Source organism: Bos grunniens, chromosome 18 (assembly GCF_055505025.1).
Source record: "Bos grunniens cultivar Pamir isolate PY7600 chromosome 18, Bosgru_T2T1.0, whole genome shotgun sequence".
Taxonomy (NCBI): domain Eukaryota; kingdom Metazoa; phylum Chordata; class Mammalia; order Artiodactyla; family Bovidae; genus Bos; species Bos grunniens.
In genome coordinates, this window is record NC_141182.1 from 43,426,475 (window position 1) to 43,454,064 (window position 27,590).

General features: G+C 43.7%; 1 protein-coding gene across 3 annotated transcripts in view; it reads right to left on the reverse strand.

The window, feature by feature from the left end:
• The window catches only part of SLC7A9 (solute carrier family 7 member 9), a 37,000-nt gene extending 9,688 nt beyond the window's left edge, over nt 1-27,312 (reverse strand). For all 3 annotated transcript variants that reach the window (XM_086351726.1, XM_086351724.1, XM_086351725.1), the window contains exons 1-11: nt 27,218-27,312; nt 26,495-26,631; nt 23,874-24,021; nt 23,352-23,594; nt 22,759-22,884; nt 22,461-22,560; nt 19,950-19,994; nt 19,340-19,463; nt 18,399-18,502; nt 6,108-6,204; nt 5,001-5,150 (exon numbers count right to left, since the gene is read on the reverse strand). In XM_086351726.1, the coding sequence (XP_086207852.1) occupies nt 5,001-5,150; nt 6,108-6,204; nt 18,399-18,502; nt 19,340-19,463; nt 19,950-19,994; nt 22,461-22,560; nt 22,759-22,884; nt 23,352-23,594; nt 23,874-24,021; nt 26,495-26,581 (1,224 nt within the window). In that variant the 5' untranslated portion in view covers nt 26,582-26,631; nt 27,218-27,312. The remainder of the gene's footprint in view (nt 1-5,000; nt 5,151-6,107; nt 6,205-18,398; nt 18,503-19,339; nt 19,464-19,949; nt 19,995-22,460; nt 22,561-22,758; nt 22,885-23,351; nt 23,595-23,873; nt 24,022-26,494; nt 26,632-27,217) is intronic.
• Between the last annotated feature and the right edge of the window lie 278 nt (nt 27,313-27,590).

The following is a 27,590-nucleotide window of genomic DNA, read 5'->3' on the forward strand; positions in this document are numbered from 1 at the left end:
GGTTTTCCCTGGCCATTCTTGCTGTTAGTAGTTTGTTCTTCAATATGAACTGTAAAATCAGCTTGTCTAACTCCAGAGAAAAAAATTAGATGGTGTTTTTTATTATAGTGACATGAAATGTCTAAATGAAGGATGCTGAGTCTCCCTATCCAAGAAGATGATGAATTTCCATTTGTTCAAGTTACTTTTTTTGTCTTGCAGGAGAATTTTACTTTTCCACGGAGAAGTCTAACCTCTTGTTAAAGTTTATGGCTAGGTTTTTGTTTCGGATGGAGTAGGGGGAAGATGAGGTGTTGTCTTTCATTTTCTTTTAATTGGACATCATTTTTATAAAGAAAGGCTATTGATTTCAGTGTCTTAATTTTATGTCTTATTACTTTACTATATTTTCTTGTAGTTTTTTCTTTGATCCTTTTGGGTTTTCCAGGTGTACACTTTTATTTTCTTTGAGTAGAGAAAGACTTTCAAAAATCTTCTCTAATCCTTAGGCTCCTAATTGCTTTCTCTTACGTAATTGCCTTGCTGCTATCTTCAGAGCAGTGTTAGCTGATAGTAGAAATCAATAGAAGGAAGGCATTCCTGTCTTAGACCTAGCAGGGATCTCTCTAGTATTAAGGTTAGCAGTTAAGCTTATCAATTAAGATTGCTTTTTGCCATAAGGTGTGTTTGTGTGTGTGATCATACCAAGGAAAAGATTATGCGTTTCTAATTGTGTTTCTCTCAGTGATGTATGTTGAATTTTATCTGGTGGTTTTTGGCATCTGTGGGAGGTGATCATAGGGGTATTCACCATAGGTATATTAATATGATGAATTATATCCCCCATGAATTAAATCCTGTTCACTCTAATCTTCAGCCACGCTTGCACAGACTTGACTTAGTTGTGGTATGTTTTTAATATAATTGGATTCTATTTGTTAAATTAGTTTATGATTTTTCTATCAATATTCAAAAGTGAGATTGGTCTGTGATTTTTCTGTGCTGTCTTTGCAAGGTTTGGTATTAGTGTTACAATCCATAAAAATAATTAGAAAAATCAGTAAAACAACCTGTAGCTTACCTTAAAAAGAAAAACAGAAAGCATAAATACACAGATAAACAAAAATGGAGAAATAATCTCCGGAACATAGTAAGTTTTTTTAAAAAGAAATCATAAACTATTTTGTATAGCTGTATACAAATAAATTCAAACACCTACATGAAATGGACAGTTTTCTAGAAAAATACAGCTTACTACCCCAGCAGAATCTGAGTTCATGGTGAAATTCTAAAAAATAATCCAATTAAGAATCTTAAGTTCTTTCTTTAGGTTTACTGATTCCTTCTACATTCTTTTGGTTTTCTTTGTTGATTTTTCTCTTGCTTTTTGAGTTGTCTATTTAATTTGTTTTCATTTTTATTGATGTAAGTAATATAGCGGAACTTCCTTAAAGTACTGATCGTAGATGTCTTGTTATTAATTTGTTATTTTTAGGAATTTATGTACTTTCATTTCCTGTCTCCATTTGGATCAAAAAGATGTTAATTTTTAAAATCGATTTCCTGTTTTATTGCATTATAGACAGAGAATGTACTTTGTAACATTCCTGACTTTTTAATCGGAGTTTTTCTTGGTGGCATTACAAATTCAGACATGTCCCCTCTTCACTTGAAAAGGTGTGATTGCTATTTGGGGAACTCAGAATTTGATAGGAATCTCTAAAATGTACCTGTTATATTGTTTTAGCTCTTCAGTTGCCTTTACTAGTGATGTGCCTGGACCGACCCTGCTCTGAGGGAGATGTTTTAAAGCCTTCTATTTGTGTGTGCCTGTTTCTCCTCCTGTTTCCTGTAGTTTGTTCCCTAAAAGTAATTATGTGGTGTGGTAAACAGGTTTTCACAACACTTCTCTCTTTAGCCATTATTACTTAATGGTCTTTGTCTTGTGTTCTGGGTCTGAGTGCTTGTCTGATAAGACCACAGCCCGTTTTCTACGAATTTTCATTTGCTTCATTTTTTTTTGCCTATCCTTTTAATCTTTCACCACTTTGTAAACCTGCCTAAAAATTACTTTTTTCTTTTAATGGCCAATTTAAACTATTTAGGCTGAATAAGCCAGTTTATTCATACAGCTGGTAGGTTTTGTTTTCGTATTGTTTCACATGTCTGTATAAAGTACCTTCTACTTAACTGTCATTTTCTTGCCCTTTAAAGAGTAGCTTTCTGTGGGAAGACTCTCACCAGAGGCTCTACTTTCTTTATTGTCAAAGTGGAGAAAATTACCGTGTATCAGGTGAAATCCTAAACTTCTAAGTAGAGTTTTCAGATATAACTATAAGATAGTAAATGCATATATATATCCAACATGTGCTATGGGCTTCCCTAGTGGCTCAGTGGTAAAGAATCCACCTGCAATGCAGGAGACAAGGGTGCAGCCCCTGGGTCTGCAGGATCCCCCGGAGAGAAGGAAATGGCAACTCATTCCAGTATTCTTGCCTGGAAAATGCCTGGATGGAGAAGCCTGGCGGGCTGCAGTCCCTGAGGCCGCAGAGAGTCAGGCACGAGTTAGTGAGTACACAACAACAAATGCGTTATGCCTAGAAGTTAGCTGCTTTAAAAAATCATTTCCTGGCACCAGTTAGTGTGATTGTTAGTAAATGGCCACCTTTAATGCGATAACATGTTTCCCAAAGTCTGAGATGCGCGCGCTTTCCCACACTTTTCAGCACGCCTACACATGATGGTGACTTGTGTCGGATTTGGAATGTCATTTGAAACTTTTCACACATATGTATTAAAAATACTGTAGCGGGCTTTGGAAATTTAAATACTCATTTTTTCCCATATAACTATCAGTTAGACATAAGACTATTAAGAGATTCATAGATTCTGTAAAGTTTGGGAATGTAAAAAAACTAATAAGCAAAAAAAAAAACAAAAAAAACCCACAGTAACAACAAAAAACCCTAGTAAGCATTCTACTGAGAAAATGTCAACCAGGAAGATATTCTGATTTGTTTCCCTGAGTCTTCATGTATAGGTTCTTTCATGATGTGGCTTCATGGGTGTGTGTGGGTGTGTGTGTTTTGGATATATTTATCTATAAACACGAATTTTCTTAGTTCTCAACCCAGGGATCAAACCCAGGTCTCCCACATTGCAGGCGCATTCTTTATCAACTGAGCCACCAAGGAAGCCCTTTCTTCTGAGCATTACCATTATAAATAGGTATAATATAATACCTTTGTCTCCCCCTTTTTAAGATATTGTTCATAACAAGCAGTAATGAAGTAAGCTAAAGATTTCTTCTCCCCGCTGCAGCATCCAATTTCAGCTGGTACCCTAAAGCAGTTTCTCTGACACACTTCCCTTAACTTGAATACTTTCCTATGCTTTCCCTTCCACTTTTCTTATATTATGTCATCAGTGCTTAATAATTTACATACTGTTTTGCCATCCTTATCTCCTGTCGTTAAGTCTTAGTTCTTAAATATAATCACCTTATGCCCATGACTTTTTGGTTTCTAAAGCTCATTCTCTAGTGATTCCAAAGGAAGGAAGGTCTCATATAACAATGTATGCTTTGAGTTCTCTCATTGGTAACTTTACTCTTCAAGGTCAGTTTGAGTAGATATAAAATATTTGACTTACATTTCCCGTCCTTGAATATCTTAAATAAGTTGCCCACTGTCTTATGGCATAAAGTGTAGCTGGTGAGAAGTCTGATGCCTGTATATTTCCTTTTCTTTATAAGTGAATTGAGGTGGAGGAGGACAAGAAAGAGGATGTGATATACCCAAAGCATTAAAAAAACAAAAAAACTCCATAGTTTTATCAAAATGTATTTGAACTCTAGTTAGGATGTCTCAGTTATACTGTATGACTTTCAGTGTGTTGATTCAAGTCCCTGCCTCCTCTTAAGGTCCCCTCTTCTCCTTTCCTTCCAAATTCAGGAAATGTTTCTTAAATCACAGCTTTTAAGAATTCTATTACTTTCATTTTCTTCCTCAGCGACTCCAGTTACACATATGTTGATCTCTCTCATTTTCTTGCCTGCCTCCTTATTTTTTCTCAAATCCTTTTTATTTCTGTTTGAGCAGTTTTGTGCAGATTACCAATCTGTGCTACCATCGTGATTTTGCATGCTTGATTTCCTGATTGAGGGGAGCTGCCTGATCCCAGCAGGCTACTCTACGCCTCTGCTGACTTTAGCGACTGGGTAACAGTCAAGCTACCATGCCAGAAAGACTTTTAACCATATTTATGAAACAGAATTCCAAAGCTAAAGACACTATTTTTTTTCTTGCTATATAGTTTCTGAAGCCCTCTTCTTGCCTACCTTTTTCTTAAATCTGTGCTTGTTATCATAAGAATATATGTGCTAAGTCACTTCAGTCGTGTCCAACTCTTTGCGACCCTGTGGACTGTAGCCCACCAGGCTCCTCTGTCCATGGGATTCTCCAGGCAAGAATACTGGAGTGGGTTGCCATTTCCTTCGCCAAAGAATATATACCATAGGTTTAAAAAAAAAAAAAAAAGAGCCCATAACATAAGCAAAACACAGTACATTCTCCTTCCCCATCGGTATATGGACCCACACCAGCCATGGAGGCAGGTGGGAAGGAGCCTAAGACAGATTGCAGAGGTGCACTGTAGGTGGCTGCGTGCACAGGACAGGCTGGGTCTGAGTCAGAAGTCCCCATCAGTAGACAAAAAGTGAATGCTCGAGAGATCCTGGAACTGCCAGAACTGGAAATCTCCCTTTGCTTAGACAGGTCACAGGTATTGCTGATAACTTTAATAAATTAATAATGAGATGGCTGACTGGATCATAATTTATGATATGAGTTGAAGAGGAAACTCCACTCTTTTAAGTATGACATTCAGGACAAAAGGTTGAAAATAGAAAGCAGGCTCCTAGAACTTAAAACAGTTCCATCTAAATAAATAAATTAGTTACCACTGTCTAGCTCACTTCAGGAAAACAAAGCCACTTGTGACATTTGGGGAACTAAACCTACCTTGATAGGTCTTTTCAGCTCTTTCCTTGTAAACCTCATCACAATGAGTCCGGTGATCGTCAAACCATAAAACAGCCATGCAGCGAAACTGAAGTAATTGACTAATGAGTTTATGTCACCAGGGATGATGTAAATGATCGCTATCATGCCCTAGAGGAAAGAAGAATGAATTCTTAGGTCATCACTACATGAAAACATTACCCTTACGACTTCACAAAAGACAAAAGAAGCAGTGGATAAACACTTTAATGTGAAAGAAAACTTCTGTTTATCCCATTACATTTGGAGTCAAGCCAGACTGGTGGAAGCTCTTTTCTTTGAGGTGTGATGGAAAGGACTTGGAAAATAGGTGGCTCTTTTAAACAGGAGGAAAACAAAATGTATATTGCACCAGCTTCCTAATTATTAATTTTCCTGCAAAGAGTTTTCACTGGGGGAAAGAACCCTGCACTAGAAAACCCAGGCTGTCTAGGTCTCGTATTGGCTGCATTTACTCCACTGTCCTGGACTTGTAATTCCTGTAATTCTGGGTCTGTTTTCTCATCTCCAGAGGGAGTAGGCTGACAGAACAGGGGCTCTCCTCAGGGTGGGAGAAAGAGTCTGGCCCTTGAGCTAGGGTGTGGATGGTCCAAAGTTGCCCATAACAGTTGCATACAACCAAGGACTACCCCTCACTGAGAAATTCCAATCAGAAAATGTCAAAGGGCCTTTAATTCACAAGCATCCCATGACTTACGAATTATTGGACCACAATGAGAAGCTGTTGTCATTAGCTACCTCGTAAAATGCCTTCTCCTTCCCCATAAGCTAGTCGGGTTTTGTGCAGTTTGTTACCAGGGACCCAGAGCACACAAATGTGCATGTAAGACGTGTAAAGGGTACGAGCTTAGAAGATTCAATCAGTGTCTTTCATAGATGAATTCAGAACAAGGAGCAGAAGTTGGGTAAATTATTTTAATTGTTTTGAACTTTTTTATATACCTGAGGACTGGGAACCCTGGGTCATTTGAAAATCACTGAACTTAGTGACCAAGTTTATATTTTATCATCCAGACTGAGGGACCCTCTGCCTTAAGAGGGTGTTTTCACGGCACAATTCATACTTACATGAAACATGATGGCAGGAGCTGGAGTGAGGCGCCTGACGCTGACGTAAGACAGCACTTTCAGCATGTGGCCTTCCCGGCCCGCAACGAAAACAAGTCTGAAAGGGCAATAATAAGGAAGTCAGTCGATGAAGGCGTGTGGGCTACAGTGTGAACACAAAGCAAGTGTGTCCTAATCTCACTACTGAGGCCACACAGAAAAGGACTGAGTTATGACCCTGGTATTTTCAGATGGAGTCCAGTCTCTTGAATAAGTGAGTTTTGCACAAGTAAGCTGATTAAATGCATTTTAGATGAATGCCTTTTCACACTGTTCATGGGGTTCTCAAGGCCAGAATACTGAAGTGGTTTGCCATTCCCATCTCCAGAGATTTCTTCAAGAAAATTAGAGATACTAAGGGAACATTTCATGCAAAGATGGGCACAATAAAGGACAGAAATGGTATGGACCTAACAGAAGCAGGGACTCCCTTGGACTGCAAGGAGATCCAACCAGTCCATTCTGAAGGAGATCAGCCCTGGGATTTCTTTGGAAGGAATGATGCTGAAGCTGAAACTCCAGTACTTTGGCCACCTCATGCGAAGAGTTGACTCATTGGAAAAGACTCTGATGCTGGGAGGGATTGGGGGAGAACGGGATGACAGAGGATGAGATGGCTGGATGGCATCACTGACTCAATGGACATGAGTCTGAGTGAACTCCAGGAGTTAGTGATGGACAGGGAGGCCTGGCGTGCTGCAATTCATGGGGTCGCAAAGGGTCGGACACAACTGAGCAACTGAACTGAACAGAACAGAAGCAGAGGATATTAAGAAGAGGTGGCAAGAATACATGGAAGAACTATACAAAAAAGATGATAATCACCCAGATAACCATGATGGTGTGATCACTCACCTAGAGCCAGACATCCTGGAATGCAAAGTCAAGTGGGCCTTAGGAAGCATCACTATGAACAAAGCTGGTAGAGGTGATGGAATTCCAGCTGAGCTATTTCAAATCCTAAAACGTGATGCTGTTAGAGTGCTGCACTCAATATGCCAGCAAATTTGGAAAACTCAGCAGTGGCCACAGGACTGGAAAAGGTCAATTTTCATTCCAGTCCCAAAGAGGCAATTCGAAGAATGTTCAAACTACCACACAATTGCACTGATCTCACACACTAGCAAAGTAATGCTCAAAATTCCCCAAGCAAGGCTTCAACAGTACATGAACCTAGAACTTCCAGATGTTCAAGCTGGATTTAGAAAAGGCAGAGGAATCAGAGATCAAATTGCCAACATCCACTGGATCATAGGAAAAGCAAGAGAGATCCAGAAAATATCTACTTCTGCTTTATTGACTACGCCAAAGCCTTTGACTGTGTGGATCACAACAAACTGTGGAAAATTCTTAATGAGATGGGAATATCAGACCATCTTACCTGCCTCCTGAGAAATCTGTGTGAAGGTCAAGAAGCAACAGTTAGAACTAGACATGGAACAACGGACTGGTTCCAAATTGGGAAAGGAGTACATCAAGGCTCAATAACCTCAGATATATGACTTCCCTGGTGGCTCAGATAGTAAAGCGTCTGCCTACAATGCAGGAGACCCAGGTTTGATCCCTGGGTCGGGAAGATCCCGTGGAGAAGGAAATGGCAACCGACTCTAGTACTCTTGCCTGGAAAATCCCATGGATGGAGGAGCCTTGTAGGCTACAGTCCATGGGGTTGCAAAGAGTCAGACAGGACTGAGCAACTTCACTTTCACTTTTTTCAAATATGCTGATGACACCACCCTTAATGGCAGAAAGTGAAGAGGAACTAAAGAGCCTCTTGATGAAAGTGAAAGAGGAGAGTGAAAAAGCTGGCTTAAAATTCAACATTCAAAAAGTGAAGATCATGGCATTTGATCCCATCACTTCATGGCAAATAGATTGGGAAACAATGGAAACAGTGACAGACTTTCTTTTCTTGGACTCCAAAATCACTGCAGATGGTAACTGCAGCCATGAAATTAAAAGATGCTTGCTCCTTGGAAGAAAAGCTAGACAGCATATTAAAAAGCAGAGACATTACTTTGCCAACAAAAGTTCATCTAGTCAAAGCTATGGTTTTCCCAGTAGTCATGTATGGATTTGAGAGTTGGACCATAAAGAAAGCTGAGCGCCAAAGAATTGATGCTTTTGAACTGTGGTGTTGGAGAAGACTCTTGAGAGTCCCTTGGATTGCAAGGAGATCAAATCAGTCAATCCTAAAGGAAATCAGTCCTGAATATTCACTGAAAGGACTGATGCTGAAGCTGAAGCTCCAATACTTTGGCCACCTGATGCAAAGAACTGACTCATTGGAAAAGACCCTGATGCTGGGAGAGGTTGAAGGCAAGAGGAGAAGGGATGACAGAAGATGAGATGGTTGGATGGCATTACTGACTCAATGGACATGAGTTTGAGTTAGCTCTGGGAGTTGGTGATGGACAGGGAGGCCTGGCGTGCTGCAGTCCATGGGGTCGCAAAGAGTTAGACATGACTAAGTGACTGAACTGAACTGAGACTGAATATGAAGCATAGAGAAATAGAAAATATAGCCAGGAAATTAAGAAAGAAACACAGGGATAAGCTTGAATATATTGAATGGGATAAGAAAATTCACAGAAGAGCAGAAAGGGACTTCCCTGGTGGTCTGGTCCAATGGCTAAGACTCCGAGCTCCCAATGCAGAGGACCTGGGTTTGATTCCTGGTCTGGGAACTAGATCCCACATGCTGCAACTAAGAGTTTGCATGCTGCAACTAAAGATCCTGCATGCTGCAACTAAGACCCAATGCAGCCACATAAATAAATCTTAAAAAACAGCAAAGAAGAACAGAGAGCCTTTACACAATCAAAACATTCTGAGCATTCAGACTGAACCCAGTTCAGGAAATAAAACATCAGATCAGTCGCTCAGTCGTGTCCGACTCTTTGCAACCCCATGAATCGCAGCACGCCAGGCCTCCCTGTCCATCACCAACTCCCAGAGTTCACTCAGACTCACGTCCATCAAGTCAGTGATGCCATCCAGCCATCTCATCCTCTGTCGTCCCCTTCTCCTCCTGCCCCCAATCCCTCCCAGCATCAGAGTCTTTTCCAGTGAGTCAACTCTTCGCATGAGGTGGCCAAAGTACTGGAGTTTCAGCTTTAGCATCATTCCTTCCAAAGAAATCCCAGGGCTGATCTCCTTCAGAATGGACTGGTTGGATCTCCTTGCAGTCCAAGGGACTCTCAAGAGTCTTCTCCAACACCACAGTTCAAAAGCATCAATTCTTTGGCACTCAGCTTTCTTCACAGTCCAACTCTCACATCCATACATGACCACAGGAAAAACCATAGCCTTGACTAGACAGACCTTTGTTGGCAAAGTAATGTCTCTGCTTTTGAATATGCTATCTAGGTTGGTCATAACTTTCCTTCCAAGGAGTAAGCGTCTTTTAATTTCATGGCTGCAGTCACCATCTGTAGTGATTTTGGAGCCCAGAAAAATAAAGTCTGACACTGTTTCCACTGTTTCCCCATCTATTTCCCATGAAGTGATGGGACCGGATGCCATGATCTTAGTTTTCTGAATGTTGAGCTTTAAGCCAACTTTTTCACTCTCCACTTTCACCTTCATCAAGAGGCTTTTTAGTTCCTCTTCACTTTCTGCCATAAGGGTGGTGTCATAAACATAGTGGAAGGGAAAAAAATTTAAGCTACCGAATTTAAAAGATTAACTAGAAAATTAGGACAGTCAGAACAACAGCCATCTCATGAGAAATAACACTTTGAAAGTGATGAGGGAAATTGATTTGATTTTCAGATTAGAATTCTGCATAGCTAAATCATCCTTCAAGACTACTGGCAAAATAAATGTTTAGATAAACAATAGCTATGATACATTTACTTTTCTTCAGTCCTTGTTGGAAATTTAAAAAGTCTACTCCAACAAAAGAGGACACTGAACTAAGTTTATTGAAGAAGTAATGTTAAGGAGACAGCAGTAAAGCACATTTTCTATGTATGTAAGTATTGGATTTTTTATTTCTGTCATGAGAGACTTTTTTGGAGGATTGGTTCGCTTTACAAACATGGTGTAGCTGATATACTAGATGATATGAAAGGGAAAGCCCTTGCAAGAGAGGAAAGAAAACTGAGATACTGATAGACTCTACTAGGTATTCATGTTAAATTTTAAAGGTAATTACTAAAAGAATAGAAATATAACTTCCATCTATATCAATACAAGAAAAAAAAAGGAATAAAAACATTTGATGGTTAATAAATCAGGGTAAGATTTTTTTAAGCCAAGAAAACACAAAGCAATATGATAGGAATTAACCTATCTGCAGCAGTAATCATATCCAATATAATCAAATTCCACGTGCTCAGCTGGAGACTCTCAGGTTGGGTTTGTTGAAAGAGACACAAGCCAGAACCCATATCACTGAAAGGTAGACATTTAAAAGGGGTTAGACATGTTAGGCAGAGGAACCAGAGATCAAATTGCCAACATCCACTGGATCATCGAAAAAGCAAGAGAGTTCCAGAAATACATCTATTTCTGCTTTATTCACTATGCCAAAGCCTTTGACTGTATGGATCACAATAAACTGTGGAAAATTCTTCATGAGATGGGCATACCAGACCAGCTGACCTGCCTCTTAAGAAACCTATATTCAGGTCAGGAAGCAACAGTTAGAACTGGACATGGAACAACAGACTGGTTCCAAATAGGAAAAGGAGTACGTCAAGGCTGTATGTTGTCACCCTGCTTATTTAACTTATATGCAGAGTACATCATGAGAAATGCTGGGCTGGAAGAAGCATGAGCTAAAATCAAGATTGCTGGGAGAAATATCAATAACCTCAGATATGCAGATGACACCACCCTTATGGCAGAAAGTGAAGAGGAACTAAAAAGCCTCTTGATGAAAGTGAAAGTGGAGAGTGAAAAAGTTGGCTTAAAGCTCAACATTCAGAAAACTACGATCATGGCATCTGGTCCCATCACTTCATGGGAAATGGATCGGGAAACAGTGTCAGACTTTATTTTTCTGGGCTCCAGAATCACTGCAGATGGTGATAGCAGCCATGAAATTAAAAGACACTCCTTGGAAGGAAAGTTATGACCAACCTAGATGGCATATTCAAAAGCAAAGACATTACTTTGCCAACAAAGGTCCGTCTAGTCAAGGCTATGGTTTTTCCTGTGGTCATGTATGGATGTGAGAGTTGGACTGTGAAGAAAGCTGAATGCCGAAGAATTGATGCTTTTGAACTGTGGTGCTGGAGAAGACTCTTGAGAGTCCCTTGGACTGCAAGGAGATCCAACCAGTCCATTCTGAAGGAGATCAGTCCTGCGTGTTCTTTGGAAGGAATGATGCTAAAGCTGAAACTCCAGTACTTTGGCCACCTCATGCGAAGAGTTGACTCATTGGAAAAGACTCTGATGCTGGGAGGGATTGGGGGCAGGAGGAGAAGGGGATGACAGAGGTTGAGATGGCTGGATGGTATCACTGACTCAATGGACATGAGTTTGAGTGAACTCTGGGAGTTGGTGATGGACAGGGAGGCCTGGCGTGCTGCAGTTCATGGGGTCGCAAAGAGTCAGACACGACTAAGTGACTGAACTGAACTGAGACATGTTACTAAAGGTAGAAGTCTGAAAGACAGCTGATTCAGCAATGTCAATATCAGAATAGAGTTTAAGGCAAAAGGAGCATTCCTACTGAAAAAGGAAATAATCTACCAAAAAGATAAAAAACAGGAGCCCTTGCAAAGAAACAGTAAAGGTAGAAAATCAACCACATACAAAGCTAGTAGGAAGGTTAAATGAAGGTAAAAAATCATCTATATATCACAACAAGCAGTTAAAGAGTACACAAAACAATTAGATGCAGTAAAACATGTTGTCAAAAACAGTACTCATAAGTGGGGGACAATACAAATGCAGGGTTGTTAAATGCATTTAAAATTAGATCAGCAACTTAATAATTGTGTGTGTGCGTGTGTGCGTGTGTGTGTGTGTGTGTATAGTTTGTTATATATAAACTTCACATAACTCAAACCAAAACTATAATAGATACAAAAATAAAAAGGAATTCAAACATAACATGAAAGATAGCCATCTAATCACAAGAGAACAAAAGAAGGAACAAAAAATTAAAACAACCTCAAATAACAAAATGGTGATAAGAACATACATTTAAGTAATTACTTTAAGTGTAAGTGGACTAAATGCTCAAAAGACATAGAGTGGATATAAAATGGATGGATATATGAGTGGATATAAAAATAAGATCTGTATATATGCTGCCTACAGGAGATTCACTTCAGATCTAAATATGCACATAGATTGAAAGTGAGTAGATGGAAAAAGTTATTCCATGGAAATGGAAATCAAAACCTGGGTAGCAATACTTATATCAGACAAAATAGAGTTTAAAGACTTACAAGAGATGGGCATTACATAACGATCAAGGGGTCAATCCAAGAAGATATAATGATGGTAAATATAATACGTGCTCTCAACATGCTGCTGCTGCTGCTGCTAAGTTGCTTCAGTCATGTCCGACTCTGTGCGACCCCAGAGATGGCAGCCCACCAGGCTCCCCCGTCCCTGGGATTCTCCAGGCAAGAACACTGGAGTGGGTTGCCATTTCCTTCTCCAATGTATGAACGTGAAGTCGCTCAGTCGTGTCCGACTCTTAGTGACCCCATGGACTGCAGCCTACCAGGTTCCTCCGTCCATGGGATTTTCCAAGCAAGAGTACTGGAGTGGGGTGCCATGCTCTCAACATAGGAGCACCTAAATATATAAAGCAAATACTAACATGTAAAGGAGAAAATAAAAGTAACACAATGATAGGAAGGACTTTAACACTCCCACTTATATAAATCGACAGATCAGACAATCAATAAGCAAATGCTGGTCTTAAATGACCTATTACACCAGATGGACTTAACATATATAAAACATTCCATCCCCAAACAGCACAATACACATTCTTTTCAAATAACACATAAAACATTCTTTAGGAGAGACCACATGCTAGGCCACAAAACAAGCCTTGGTAAATTTAAGAAAGCTGAAATCAGAGCATCTTTTCTGGCCACAATGCTGAGAGGAATCAACTACAAAAAGAAAAACTGCAAAAAGCACAAACACGTGGAAGCTAAACAATATGCTACTAAATAACCATTCGATCACTGAAGAAATCAAAGAGGAAGTAAAAAAGTACCTGGAGACAAATGAAAATGAAAACACAATGATCCAAAATCTACTGGACACAGCAAAAGCAGTTCTAAGAGGGGACTTTACAGCAATAAAAGCCTACCTCAGGAAAAAAGATTCTTTAGTCATCAATAAGATGACTTAATCTTTCACCTAAAAGGACAAGAAAAAGAACAAACAAAACCCAAAGTTAGTAGAAGGAAATAAATCATAAATATAAGGGCATAAATAAATAGACACACAAAAATAGAAAAGATCAATGAAACTAAAAGCTGATTCTGAAAAATAAAATCAAAAGACATCAAGGAAAAAAGAGGGCCCAAATCAATATCAGAACTGAAAAGGGGAAAGTTATATGTAACACCATACATACACAAAGGCTCATAAGAGATTACTGTGAACAATGATATGCTGATAAAATGAAGAACCAAGTAGAAATCAACAAATTCCTAGAAATGTACAATTTCTCAAAACTGAATCAGGAAGAAACAGAAAATAGACCAATTCCCAGTAGTGAAATTGAATCTGCAATTTGAAAACTCCAAAAAAAGAAAAGTCTTGGTCCAGATGGTTTCACAAGTGAATTCTACCAAATATGTAGAGAAGAGATAACACCTATTGCTGCTGCTGCTAAGTCGCTTCAGTCGTGTCCGACTCCGTGTGACCCCATAGAGGGCAGCCCACCAGGCTCCGCCGTCCCTGGGATTCTCCAGGCAAGAACACTGGAGTGGGTTGCCATTTCCTTCTCCAATGCATCAAAGTGAAAAGTGAAAGTGAAGTCACTCAGTCGTGTCTGACTCTCAGCGACCCCATGGACTGCAGCCTACCAGGCTCCTCCGTCCACGGGATTTTCCAGGTGAGAGTACTGGAGTGGGGTGCCATTGCCTTCTCCGAGATAACACCTATTGGTCTCAAAAATTCCAAAAAATGCAGAGGAAATGCTTCTGAACTCATTCTGTGAGACCAGCATTACCTTTATACCAAAACCGGACAAAGATACTACACAAAAAAGAAAATTACAGGCCAGTATCACTGTTGAACATAGATGCAAAAATCCTGAAAATATAAGCAAACTGAAGTCAGCAAATGTTTAAAAAGATCAAAGACCATGATCAAGTGAGATTTTTCCCAGGTATGCAAGGATGGTTCAGTATCTGTAAGTCAATAATTGGAATACATCACATTAACAAATTGAAGAATAAAAACCATATGATTATCCCAAGAGATATAGAAAAGCTTTTGACAAAATTCAATATCCACTTATGACAAAAGCTCTCCAGTGGGTAGAGATATAAATAAAGGCCATATATGATAAGCTCCCAGCTAACATCATACTCAATGATGAAAAGCCGAAAACTTCCTCTAAGATCAGAAACAAGACAAGGATGCCCAATCTTGCCACTTATATTCAACATAGTATTGAAAGTCTGAGCAACACACTCAAACCAAAAAAAGAAAGAAAGAAAAAATACAAGAAATCCAAACTGGAAAGGAAGAAGTAAAATTGTCAGTCTTTGCAGACAACACAATACTATACAGAGAAAATCCTAAATACACTACAAAAAAAAAAAAAATACTAGAGCTCATTAATGAATTTGGTAAAGTTACGGGGTACACAATTAATATACAAAAGTCTGTTGCATTTCTAAACACTAACAACTGCCAGAAAGAGGATTTAAGGAAATGGCAACCCACTCCCATATTCTTACTTGGAGAATCCATGGACAGGGGAGCCTAGTGGGCTGTGGTCCATAGGGTCACACAGAGTCAGACATGACTAAAGTGATTTAGCATGTATGCACAAAATTAATACACAGAAATCTGTTGCATTTCTATACAGTAACAACTGTCAGAGAAGTTAAGGAAATAGCAGCATTTACAATTATATAAAGAATAACATACCTAAACATACAGGTAAACTTACCTAAGGGAGTATTAATAGAAGATCTACACTCAGAAAACTATAGCACACAGATGAAAGAAATTGAATGTAACATTAACAGATGGAAAGATATACCATGTTCATGGATTGGAAGAATTAATATTGTTAAAATGACCATACTACCCAAGGCAATGTACAGATTCAATGCAATCCCTATCAAAATACCAAAGGCATTTTTCACAGAACTAGAACAAATAAATTTTGTATGGAAACACAAAAGGCACCAAATAACCAAAGCAATCTTTAGAAAGAAGAATAGAGCTGGAAATATAACACTCCCTGACTTTAGACTACAAAGCTACAGTTATCAAAACAGTAAGGTACTGGCACAAAGACAGACACAAACACACAGATCAGTGGAACAGAACAGAGCCCAGAAACAAATCCACATACCGATGGTCAACGAATCTACAACAGAGGAGGCAAAAATAATACAATGGTGAAAAGACAGTCTCTTCAATTAGTGGTGCTGGGAAAACTGGACAGCTACATGCAAAAGAATGAAATTAGAACATTCTGTCATACCATATTCAAAAATAGACTCAAAATGGATTAAAGACCTAAATATAAGACCCAAACCCACAAAACTAGAAGAAAACATAGGCAGGATACTCTTTGACATGAATTGTAGCAATATCTTTTTGGATCTGTCCCCTAAAGAAAAGGAAATAAAAGCAAAAGCAAATGAATGGGAACTAACTAACTTTAAAAAGCTTTTGCACAGCAAAGGAAACCACTGACAAAACAAAAAGACAGCCCACTGAATGGGAGAACATATTTGCAAATGATATGGCCAAAAAGGGGTTAATATCCCAAATATATATAACTTATACAACTCAATATCATAAAAACAATCCAATTAAAAATGGGCAGAACTGAATGTTTTTTATGAAAAAGACACAAAGATGGCCAACAGACACATAAAACAATGCTCAACATCACTAGTCATCAGAGAATTGCAAATCAAATCAAAACCACAATGAGATATCACCTCATATCTGTCAGAATGACTATCATCAAAAGACCATAAATAACAAATGTTGGCAAGGATGTAGAGAAAAGGGAACCCTTGCAAACTGTTGGTGGGAATGCAAACTGGTGCAACCACTGTGGAAAACAATATGAAGTTTCCTCAAAAAAACTAAAAATAGAAATATCATATGTGCATGTGTTAGTTGCTCAATCGTGTCCGACTCCTTGTGACCCCATAGACTATAGCCCACTAGGCTCCTCCATCTGTGGAGTTCTCCAGGCAAGAATACTAGAGTGGGTAGCCATTCCTTTCTCCAAGGGATCTTTCTGATCCAGGGATTGAACTCAAGTCTCCTGCACTGCAGGCAGATTCTTTACCACTGAGCCACTAGGGAAACCATGAAATTAAAAGATGTTTGCTCCTTGGAAGGAAAGCTATGACAAACCTAGACAGCATATTAAAAAGCAGACATCACTTTGCTGACAAAGGTCATATAGTCAGAGCTACGGTTTTTCCAGTAGTCATGTACAGATGTTGGTCCATAAAGAAGGCTGAGCACTGAAGAGTTGATGTTTTTGAACTGTGTTGGAGAAGACTCTTGAGAGTTCACTGGACTGCAAAGAGATCAAACCAGTCAATCCTAAAGGAAATCAACCCTGAATATCCATTGGAAGGACTGAAGCTGAAGGTCCAATACTTTGGCCACCTGATGTGAAGAGGCGACTCATTCAAAAGGACCCTGATGCCTGGAAAGATTGAAGGCAAAAGGAGAAGGGGGTGGCAGAGGATGAGATGGTTGGATGGCATCATCGACTCAGTATGCATGAATTTGAGTAAATTCCAGGAGATAGTGAAGGACAGGGGAGTCTAACGTGCTGCAATCCATGGGAAAGACACAACTTAGTGACTGAACAACAAAAAGAGTTGTACCTACAACAGACTAATCAGAAACTGAAATTTTTTGCATTTTTGAAAATACCATTTATAATAGCATGAAGAAATATGAAATATTTCAGGGTAAATCTGACAAAATGTGTGTAAGAATTATATACTGAAAACTGCCACTCCAAAAAAAAAAAAAAAAATGAAAGAAGACCTAAATAAATGGGGGGATAAATCCATGCCCATAAATTAGAAAAATCAGAACTTTGAAGCTTGCAGTCCTCTCCAAACTGAACTATAGATTCAGTAAAGTTCTAATCAAAGTCCCTAAGGCTTTTTTATATAAATTGATAGGGTAATTCTAAAATTCAGATAGAACAACCAAGACACTTTTGAAGACGTCTTAAAGGACTAGCACTAAGGCATGATTTTGTGGTATATATTTCATTTTTTAAAGTGTATATGCATATAACCTTTGGCAATTTCAATCTCAGGACTATACCGCCAAGAATGCTGGAGAGATGAACAAAGACAGGCTCAGAATGTTCCCTGACAATGTCTGTGAAAAGCTCCCCAGCCCAGCCCATGAGTGGAGGTGATGTGAAATATGCTACATTGGTCAAGAGGATTCCAACATAACTGTCTCTAGACCAGATAGGGGCCAGAGGCCCGGCAGGAACTGGCGAAGTGCCTGGTTATGTAAATGAAGTTTTCCTGGACCATAGCTACAGCTGTTGGCTTTCCTACTGCAAAGACAGAGCAGGACAGGTTTACATGGCCTGCAAGCTTAAAATCCTCACTATCTGCCCTTTAGTTTACCAATTCCTCATCTAGCTGCTGCTGCTGCTGCTGCTAAGTCGCTTCAGTCGTGTCTGACTCTGCGACCCCATAGACGGCAGCCCACCAGGCTCCCCCGGCCCTGGGATTCTCAAGGCAAGAACACTGGAGTGGGTTGCAGCCTACCAGGCTCCTGATCTAGACTGTGTATCTATTAACAAGAAAAGATGGTCCAGAAAGCTCATTCTGTGGAGTCCCACAAGTAAACCTCGCTCACCCGGGTCGCCAAGCCCTGCCTTGTGCTGGCGCTGGCGGCACTATCCCCACTCGCTCTGGGCCACTGGGACCAGCGCCACGAGCCCGCCGGCTCTACGTCCTCGCTCCCGCCCAGTGTGTGATTTCCGCTCTGTCACTGGGGACTCATGCCCGGCCCTGGCGCCGCCCCGCGTGCGTGCGCGCGCTCCGCCCCAGGGTAGGTGCTGGGTCCTACCTGCCAGCAGTAAAGCACGACCCGTTAGCGGCGCCGATGGTTGAAAACGCCACGAAGAGCGGAACGATCCACGAGGCGGGGTAGAGGACACGGTCACCAAACGTCTGAGAGAGAAGTGGGTGCGTCTTGAGACCGTGCGCCCCCAAGAGCCACCGGCCCCACAGGCTGCTGAGCCCTCCCAGCGGCCCCACTGAGCTGGGCTCCAGGACGCCTCCCTGAGGAACGGTGGGGCACCAGTCTGGAGAAAAAGACCAACATCCCCGCCCCGCCCCACCTCTGCGGATGGTGACAGACAGCTCTTCTCCCCTGCTGCCTTGGCGTAATTCTCAGTGTTTCCACATCCTCTGACGCCCTCACTCTCCCTTCCTCGGAATGACCAGATCTCCCTCCCACTTGAGCCACCTCGTCTCAGGGTCAGTGGGCCGGTCACCAAGCCTGCCTCTCTCTGCTCCCTGTCCATGTCCCCTCATTGCCTGTTTTCAGTTTCATTTCTTGTCCTGCCCCAACTCTGCAGGTCTTCTCCAGCACATGGACCCCGCCCACCTTTCCCCTGTCCCTCATCCCCATCCCCCTGTCCTTGCTTCCCTCCTCACCCAGATGAATTCCACAACCCACTATTATCACTCCGTCCTACAATGACTCCCCTGATCTTGCTCTCCCCTACACTTGTCTGTCAAAGTCCCAACCCGGGTGAAGTGGAGCCCTGCGCTCTATGTTGAGGAGGCAGGTAGGGTGCGCTGGGAAGGCAGGACCTCCCAGCTGCTGGCCACCTGGAAGGTAGGCCAGGTCTCTGGTGCTGCCCTATCCTGCTCAGATTCTCCCCGTGTCTGGTCTCCTAGACGATTATTCCGCCCCCCAACCCCCCCTACACACACAGGGTCCTTCAACTTGAGCATTTATCCCTTGCCTGTCCCCTCCCACAGAGACCCCGGGGCACTCACCACGGCCACAGCCTGGGACTGCAGGAGCTCGGTGGCTGTCATCACAGTGAAGTAGGACACGTTCATGAGGATGTAGCAGCCTGTTACTAGTGGGATCCCAATGATGATGGCCAGGGGCAGGTTTCTGGGAGGGGCGGGGACCCAGAGACTCAGACCAGAGCATCCATGACAGACTCACAAGATTGTGGTCTTCGTCTAGTCCTTTCTTCCAGCTGCCCGGCCGGCCCTCCACCTGCTCCCGGGGGGAACTGCCCTTCCTGAGGCTTCCTGATGCTCACCAAGAAGCAGGGAGCTAGAGGGACAGCAGAGCCCCAGTGGGGACACTGACACTTTCTAATGAGAAAGAACTCTCCCTCTCCTTAGACTCCAGGGCAGTAAATCCGAATTTGGTTATAATGCAAAATAAGCTAGAGTTCTTCCTTCCTCTTAGCAACCATTCTACTACCTCAAACAAAACCAAGCTCTAACGAATGTCAATGAGCTGATAGGAAACCATCCACTGTCTGGAAGTGGGTGGTGGATGATTGGGGGGAAGCAGTTCCACCTTATGTTTGGGGGAGAGAAGTATGCTAACCTGTCCACTGTCTCCCCTCTGACTCAGCTTTCTTACCTGAAAGGGTTTCTGAGTTCTTCTGTGATGTAGTTGAGTTGATTCCTACCAGGAAAAAAAGTAACATTGAATAACATAACTTTGACTTTCTTTGCTAAGATTATGAAACACAAAATAATAAGTGTATGCCTCATTTAAACTGTCGAAATGCTGCACTCAATATGTCAGCAAATTGGGAAAACTCATCAGTGGCCACCAGAATGGAAAAGGTCCGTTTTCATTCCAATCCCAAAGAAGGGCAATGTCAAAGAAGGTTCAAACTATGATGCTAGCAACTGTATTAGTTTGAGCTAGTAAGGTTGTGCTTAAAATCATTCAAGCTAGACTTTAGCAGTGAACCGAGAACTTCCAGACCTACAAGCTGCGTTTAGAAAAAGCAGAGAAAGCAGGGATCAAATTGCCAACATTCGCTGTAACATAGAAAAAGCAAGGGAATTCCAGAAAAACATCTACTTCTGCTTCATTGACTATGCTAAAGCTTTTGACTGTGTGGATCACAAAAAAAACTGTGGAAAATTCTTAAAGAAACAGGAGTACCAGACCACCTTACCTGTCTCCTGAGAAACCTATATGTAGGTCAAGAAGCAACAATTAGCACCAGACATGGAATAATGGACTGGTTCAAAATTGGGAAGGGAGCACATCAAGACTGCATAGTTGTTGTTATTCAGTCACTAAGTTATGTCTGACTCTTTGCAACCCCAGGCTTCCCTGCCCCTCACTACCTCCTGGAGTTTACTCAAACTCAGGTCCATTGAGTCAGTGATGCCATCCAACCATCTCATCTTCTGTCGCCCCTTTCTCCTCTTGCCCGCAATCTTTCCTTCAATCTTTCCTTCAAGACCCTCAAGCATCAGGGTCTTTCCCAGTGAGTCCGCTCTTCATATCAGATAGCCAGAGTATTGAAGCTTCAGCATCAGTATCCGTCCTTTCAATGAATATTCAGGGTTGATTTCCTTTGGGCTTGACTGGTTTAATCTCCTTTGGTATATTGTCACCCTGCTTATTTAACTTATATGCAGAGTACATCATGCAAAATGCCAGGCTGGGTGAATCATAAACTGGAATCAAGATTGCCAGGAGAAATATCAATAACCTCAGATATGCAAATGATACGACTCTAATGGTAGAAAGTGAAGAGGAACTAAAGAGCCTTTTGATAAGGGTGAAAGAGGAAAGTGAAAAAACTGACTTGAAACTCAATATTCAAAAAACTAAGATCTTGGTATCCGGTCCATCACTTCATGGCAAATAGAAAGGGAAAAAGTGGAAACAGTGATAGATTTTATTTTCTTGGGCTCCAAAATCACTGCGAATGGTGACTGCAGCCATGAAATTCAAAGATGCTTGCTCCTTGGAAGGAAAGCTATGACAAACCTAGACAGCATATTAAAAAGCAGAGATATCGCTTTGCAAACAAAGGTCCATATAGTCAAAGCAGACTATTGGTTTTTCCAGTAGTCATGTATGGATATGAGAGTTGAACCATAAAGAAGACTGAGTGCTAAAGAATTGATACTTTCAAACTATGGTGCTGGAGAAAACTTTTGAGTGTCCCTTGGACAGCAAGAAAATCAACCCTGAATATTCATTGGAAGGACTGATGCTTAAGCTGAAGCTCCAATACTTTGGCTGCCTGATGGGAAGAGCCAACTTTTTGGAAAAGACCCGTATGCTGGGAAAGATTGAAGGCAAAAGGAGAAGAGGGTGGCAGAGGATAAGATGACTAGGTAGCATCACTAACTCAATGAACATGAATTTGAGCAAACTCTGGGAGTAAAGGACAGAGGAGCCTGGGGTGCTGCAGTCCATGAGGTCACGAAGAGTCAGACGTGACTTAGCGATTGTACGACAACATCATAGAGAAAATTCCCCTGTAGGAATTCTTTTCCCCCTGTAGGGCTTTCTCTTTTAAAGAAAGCCCTGGTGGTGGGGGGGCTACTAAGATCTGCACATTCTTCAGTTGGTAAGTCTTTGTACTCCATGGGAATTCTGTAACTTTTCAACAATTATTGGGAGTAATGAGTCCCCAGCGTGCTTTGAAAAAAATGCAAGATTCGTTGTCTGAAAAGAGAACGAAGCCTGCAGATTCTCTGCACGAGGGAAAGGCCAGTGATCTGGATGGCCACGTGTATTTGCAAAGTGGAAAGGAAAGTGCTCCCGAGCAGTCTTGCCTTGCGCCATGCCCGGCAGCCCTCATTGCTTCCAGTCCAGCTGAGCCTGTGCTCGTCTGGTGAAGTTTCTGCAGGAGCCCCAGCACTGGGGCTCATGGGCCACTGTGTCGGGGTCTGGTGCCAGGTGAGTGGCTGGGGGAGGGGCAGGTGCCTCTAGGGTTCAAGGAGAACAGAAGGGTGAAGGGTAGGGTACTTAACAAAAGGGAGATGGGAAGGTACATGTTAGAGTCCCACCAAATCCCCAAAAGGAGAAGTTATTGCTTTCCATGTGGTTTCAGGAAGATAGCCTAAAGAAACCCACAGGCAGACGTGTGCTGTCTTAGACCGAGTGCCTTACCATCCATCATACGCCCAGAGTCCATTATATAATGCCAGACTGATGGAGCCCACAGACAATGATGCGCCTTCAAAAGAGTTTTCAAAATTCCTCGTATTTCCTGTAATCAAGGCAGATAGTTATCAGCTGACTAGACTGGAACTGTGTGAAGGAAGCGGATGACCAATGACCTCAGGTAATTAAACCAACTCTGAACAACTGGGAAACTATTTCCACTGCATGAAATGTATGCTTAGCAGCAAGACCTCCAGGTGGTCTGTGGCGTGTGGCCCCACCCTCCCCTCCAGCCGAAGGTCACCTTGGGCCAGGAGGACAAGTCCGCTGACGATGATAATGACCACGATCACCATCTTGGCCGCCGTGAACACGTTCTGGACATAGCTCCCCAGCCGCACGCTCAGCGCGTTCACCGTGGAGATGAGCACTGGGAAGTCAGAGGTGGGCACTGTTCTGTGTCTATGGGCTCAACATCTCCCTCCTGTCTTAAGGCCCTGGAAAGAGCCTCCTTTCCATTCCCAGGCCCCGTTCCCCGCCAGCCTCCCCTCTCCACTGCCATATCCATGCACCTTTGAAATCCAGCCAGGGCTGTCCAACCCCCTCCCCGACCCCCACCTCTAAGAGCAATGGAGACGCAGCCAGACTCCAGCCAAGCACTGCCCTGTGGGGCAGCCTGCAGCCAGCCCTCCCCGATGGCTCTGATGGCCCCGCAGAGTGGAGACCAGATGGCAAAGACCATCAGGCTTGGGACCAAGGCCAGCCCTGGCCCTGCTCCCTGCCGGCGCCTCCAGGCCCACCTGGCCTCTTTCTGGGTGTGCAGGAGCCCAGTTTCTCCACCCCCAGCTGTGCCAGGTCTTTTCTGCCCCCTGCCTGGTGTTCCTCACAGGTACTCACAGATGGCAGCGGCAGCCAGGGATTTAACGACAACTTGGGGAGGGCTGCAGCCTGAGTAGAAGGGCGCACAAACGTACTCGGAGAAGCTGAGGCAGATGATGGCAAAGGATGAGGGCTTTATGACGAACAGGCTGCTCCAGGAAAAGAGGTATGCTGGAATGGGGCCAAAGGCCTCCATCAGGTAGGGGTACTCGCCCCCCGACTTGGTGATCATCGTGCCAAGCTCCGCGAAGCACAGGGCGCCTGGAATTCAGAGAGAAAGGGGGCCCCGGGCCCCTTGTGAGGTCTCGCCCTGGTCAAGGGACCCCCTCTCCCCAATGGGGGTTGTGCTCCAAGGGCCCACCACGGTGCCCCTCATCCTGAGCTCTGGCCTTTGGACATTCCGTAAACCCCAGTTTACACACATCTGCACACAAGCATTGAGGGGGATCCGGGCAGCGACACAACCCCACACAGACAGAGCTCCAACATCCTGCCCCACATGCAACAGGGGGTCATTGCCAGGGTGGGCATCTTTGTTACCCAGTGTCGCAAGAACCCCACACATGGTCCATATGATGAGACAGGGTCCCACGGCTTCCATGTTCCTGAGCACAGACTTGGGGGAGATGAAGATCCCAGAGCCAATGATGGTACCGACGATGATGCAGGTGCCACTGAACAGGCCCAGCTGGGTTGTAGAGCGGGGGAGAGAAGAGTTAGTGCCGCTGCAGGGTGCAGCTCAGAAGGCCGCACGCAGCCCTCTTCCTTCCATCCTCCTCCCCTTCCATGCTGGGTACAGCCAGGCAACCCAGAGTCCCAGGCACCTTCACCCTGTGCTGTTACAGGGAGAGCACCAGGGTGCTGCTTCTGGGGATTTGTGTGTGTGCGTGTGTGCGCGCGTGTGTGTATGTGTGTGTGTGTGTGTGTGTGTGCACACACGCTCAGTCATGTCCAAACCTTGCAACCCCACCAGGTTCCTCTTTCCATGGGATTCTCTAGGCAAGAATACTGGAGTGGAGTCATTTCCCCCCTCTAAGGGTTCTTCCTTACCCAGGGATCCAACCCAAGTCTCTTGCATCTTCTGCATTGGCAGGCAGATTGCTTATCACTCTGCCACCTGGAAAGCCCCTTGCTTGTGTGGAGTAAGTCCGTTAATCCTCACAACAACAGTGAGTCAGTTATGCCATTATCATATCCATTTACAGAGGAGAAAATAGAGGAACAGAAAGACCCAGATATGCCCAGGGTTCACAGCCCGTGCAGTTCACAGGCCTGGCTGAGGTTCCAAGTGCCAGCCCTTACCGCTCTTGACAAAGAGGCCCAGGTGGTAAGGCCTGACTTGACAGTCACTCACCAACAAAGGCCCTTAGGACCTACCTCTGAGCTGGGCCAAGTGGCACGGAGTTCCTCCCCCAGACTGTGAGTGAAGTCAGGGTTTTGGGCTCCTGGCCGGGGCCATGGGGGTGAGGGGTGAGTGACAAGGCCTCTGGGGACAGAAACACTCAGGGGCTGTGAACTTTCTCTGATGCCCTCTTTTAGAATATGACCTTCCTACCAATGAGACCAGGCTCGGACACACCCCATATGATTCCATTCCCATGAAATTCCACAACAGGCAGAACCAATCTGCGGAGATAGAACATGGAGGGGTGGGGGGTTGCCACCTGGAAAGGGGCAAGGGGGAAGTTTCTGGGGTGACCACTTTGTCATACTCATCAAACACTGAAGATCTGTGCGTTTCACTCTGTGTAAATCCTACATGAATCAAGAAAAAAATTCTAAGGAAGAAAATGGTCTGTTTCATGTTCCTACTTACAACATCAGCCCCCTGAAGCCACCAGCCTGATTTCTGGAGCTTGAGTTGAATGTACATGTGCCTGTCTCTCTGGGCACAGGCTGCACTCAGAGTTCCAACTCAGAGAACATGGAAGAGCCCAGCTGTGACGAGCCCCCAAGGGACACACTATTGGAGGAGAGGGGGTCCAGAGAAGTATCAGCTTCTGTTTCCCATGGCCATCTCAGATTTCCTCCTCTGATGGCCCAGGTTGACTCACCAATGGCTTGGACCTTCTACTGAGCTCTGCATTCACCCTGAAGCTGCCTACTCAAGTTTAGGACGTGCTGAGGGTTTGCTTGGCTGTGCTTCTCTCACGGCCAAAAGGAGGGTGTTTCTGCTCATCAGCCAATTCCTGGGGCCCTGGGATCCCAGGGTGACATAAGTCAAGCCACATCATTCCCCCTGCCAAGCCTCTGGTCCCTCCATCTCTTCTGCAGCCAGACATGGGAGCTCCGGAGGCTCTGCCCAGAGCCCAGCCCACTTGTCCTGCCCTTGACACCATCCTGACCTCACTCTGGGCGCCCTTGGTCCTCATCCTCTGAGCCCGAAGCTTGTCCATTCACTCCCCCACACCCCCAAACCTCTGCCTCCTCACAGGGCCAGTGACAACCCCATCTGACCCCTCTCTAAGCTGCAGGCAACTCCAAGTTCAGCCCTTGTGTGTGCTAAGTTACCTCAGTTCTGTCCAACTCTTTGTAGCCCCACGGACTGCAGCCCTCCAGGCTCCTCTGTCCATGGGGATTCTCCAGGCAAGAATACTGGAGTGGGTTGCCATTCCCTCCTCCAGAGGATCTTCCCTGCTTCCAACCAGGAAGCAAACCCACGACTCTTAACGTCTCCTGCGTTGGCAGGTGAGTTCTTTACCACTAGCACCACTTGGGAAGCCCTGGTTCAGCCCTTACTACATTCCAACCTAGAGGGATCACCTGTGTGACTCCCATGTCAGACTCACCACCCCAGCTACTGGCTAAGAAGAAATGGGACTTCCCTATCACCGGAGGAATTCAAACTTAAGAGGATACATGTGGTGAAGGTGCTGTAGCAGGGATCCGACATCCGAAGTTGTCTCTGACTATCCGGGAAAAGACTGTTGGCCTGAGCAAACACCAGCCATCTAGGTGCTTACCCAGCACATACAAGCACACATGTATTAGCCTCACAAGAATATGCTGAGTTCACTGGCAAGCAAAGGGGTGTGAGTGTGAGAAACTGTTTAATCAGAAGTGCTGTGTGTGTGTGGTGGAGGGGGAGGATGACTTGGTTGCGTACACCCACCCCTCCTTGATTGGACCTGGGAAGGGCCAGCCCCCAAGGATGGCCTTACCTCCTTTTGGAGACTCGTGGTCTTGGGTTCGCTGCTCTGGATCGACTTCTCATCCCCCCTCCTTTTCCTCAGGCTCGTCTCTTCCATTTTCCCCTCCCGCCAGTTCTAGGAGGCTGCAAGGAGACTCGGCAAATGCTCTAGCAGGCAAGGTGCGAATAGAGTCAGCTGTGGGTTGTGAGCACTGATTTCACAAGCAGATAATTATCTACAGTTTTACAGTTGGAAAAGTGCAGCTGTCGACTCCGTAGGCATAATTTGCTCGGGTCCAACAACATCCTGAGTGCCCTTCAGACCCTGGGGCAACTGGGGTTCCAGGCTCTTTTCCAAACTCCTCCAGCGCCCCCACGCTCCCTCTCCCATCCTCTGGGTCCTATATCTCGGCAGTGACATGCCTGAAAGTCATTCTGCAGCCCAAGCTCATCTTTTCAAAAGCTTTTAAAAAGAAATATTTTAAAACATTCTAGAATCTACTTAATGGAGTCTAGCCTAAGGAAAGAAAGCTTTTCTCACAATTAGTTTCCAAGTTTAAGGCCCCTCGCGCATAATAGATCCATAGTACAGATATTTTTTCGTTGAGTGATGCAAAGAGCATTGATGAGCAAATAAAACGGTACAAGGCTGAACTAGTTGGTGGTCATTTCCTGTTCCCTTTCTCCAGATAAAGGCCCTCTAGGGTCCCCAGGCCAGGGGCTCTGCCAACCTTCCCATCACCAATGGCCTTACCTTCACCTTGACCTCGAGGAGCCCAGGGATCTCCCCTGGCTGTCTGACCACCTTCCTCCACACAGCTGTGTCCTAGGAATGGCCATGTCTCCTGCCCAGGAGAGGAGTAAGCCAGAAGGTACAGAGGTCAACAAAGGTAATTATTAAGCACCTTTTTTTTTTTTTTAATCTATGAAGCTTGGGTAGACCATGCAAAAAAGGGGAGGGTTGGGCAAGCCAGTTTCTCTCCCAAATGTTTTTGTTTTGTTCATTTGTGTCCAGACCGGGTTGTTTTAAAATTAACCAGATTGCTCCAAATCAGCCGCATCTTGTAAGGAGAAATCTCTTTCTGAAAGATGAACCAGAGGAGGTAAATTTTGGAACCCACTCTTCT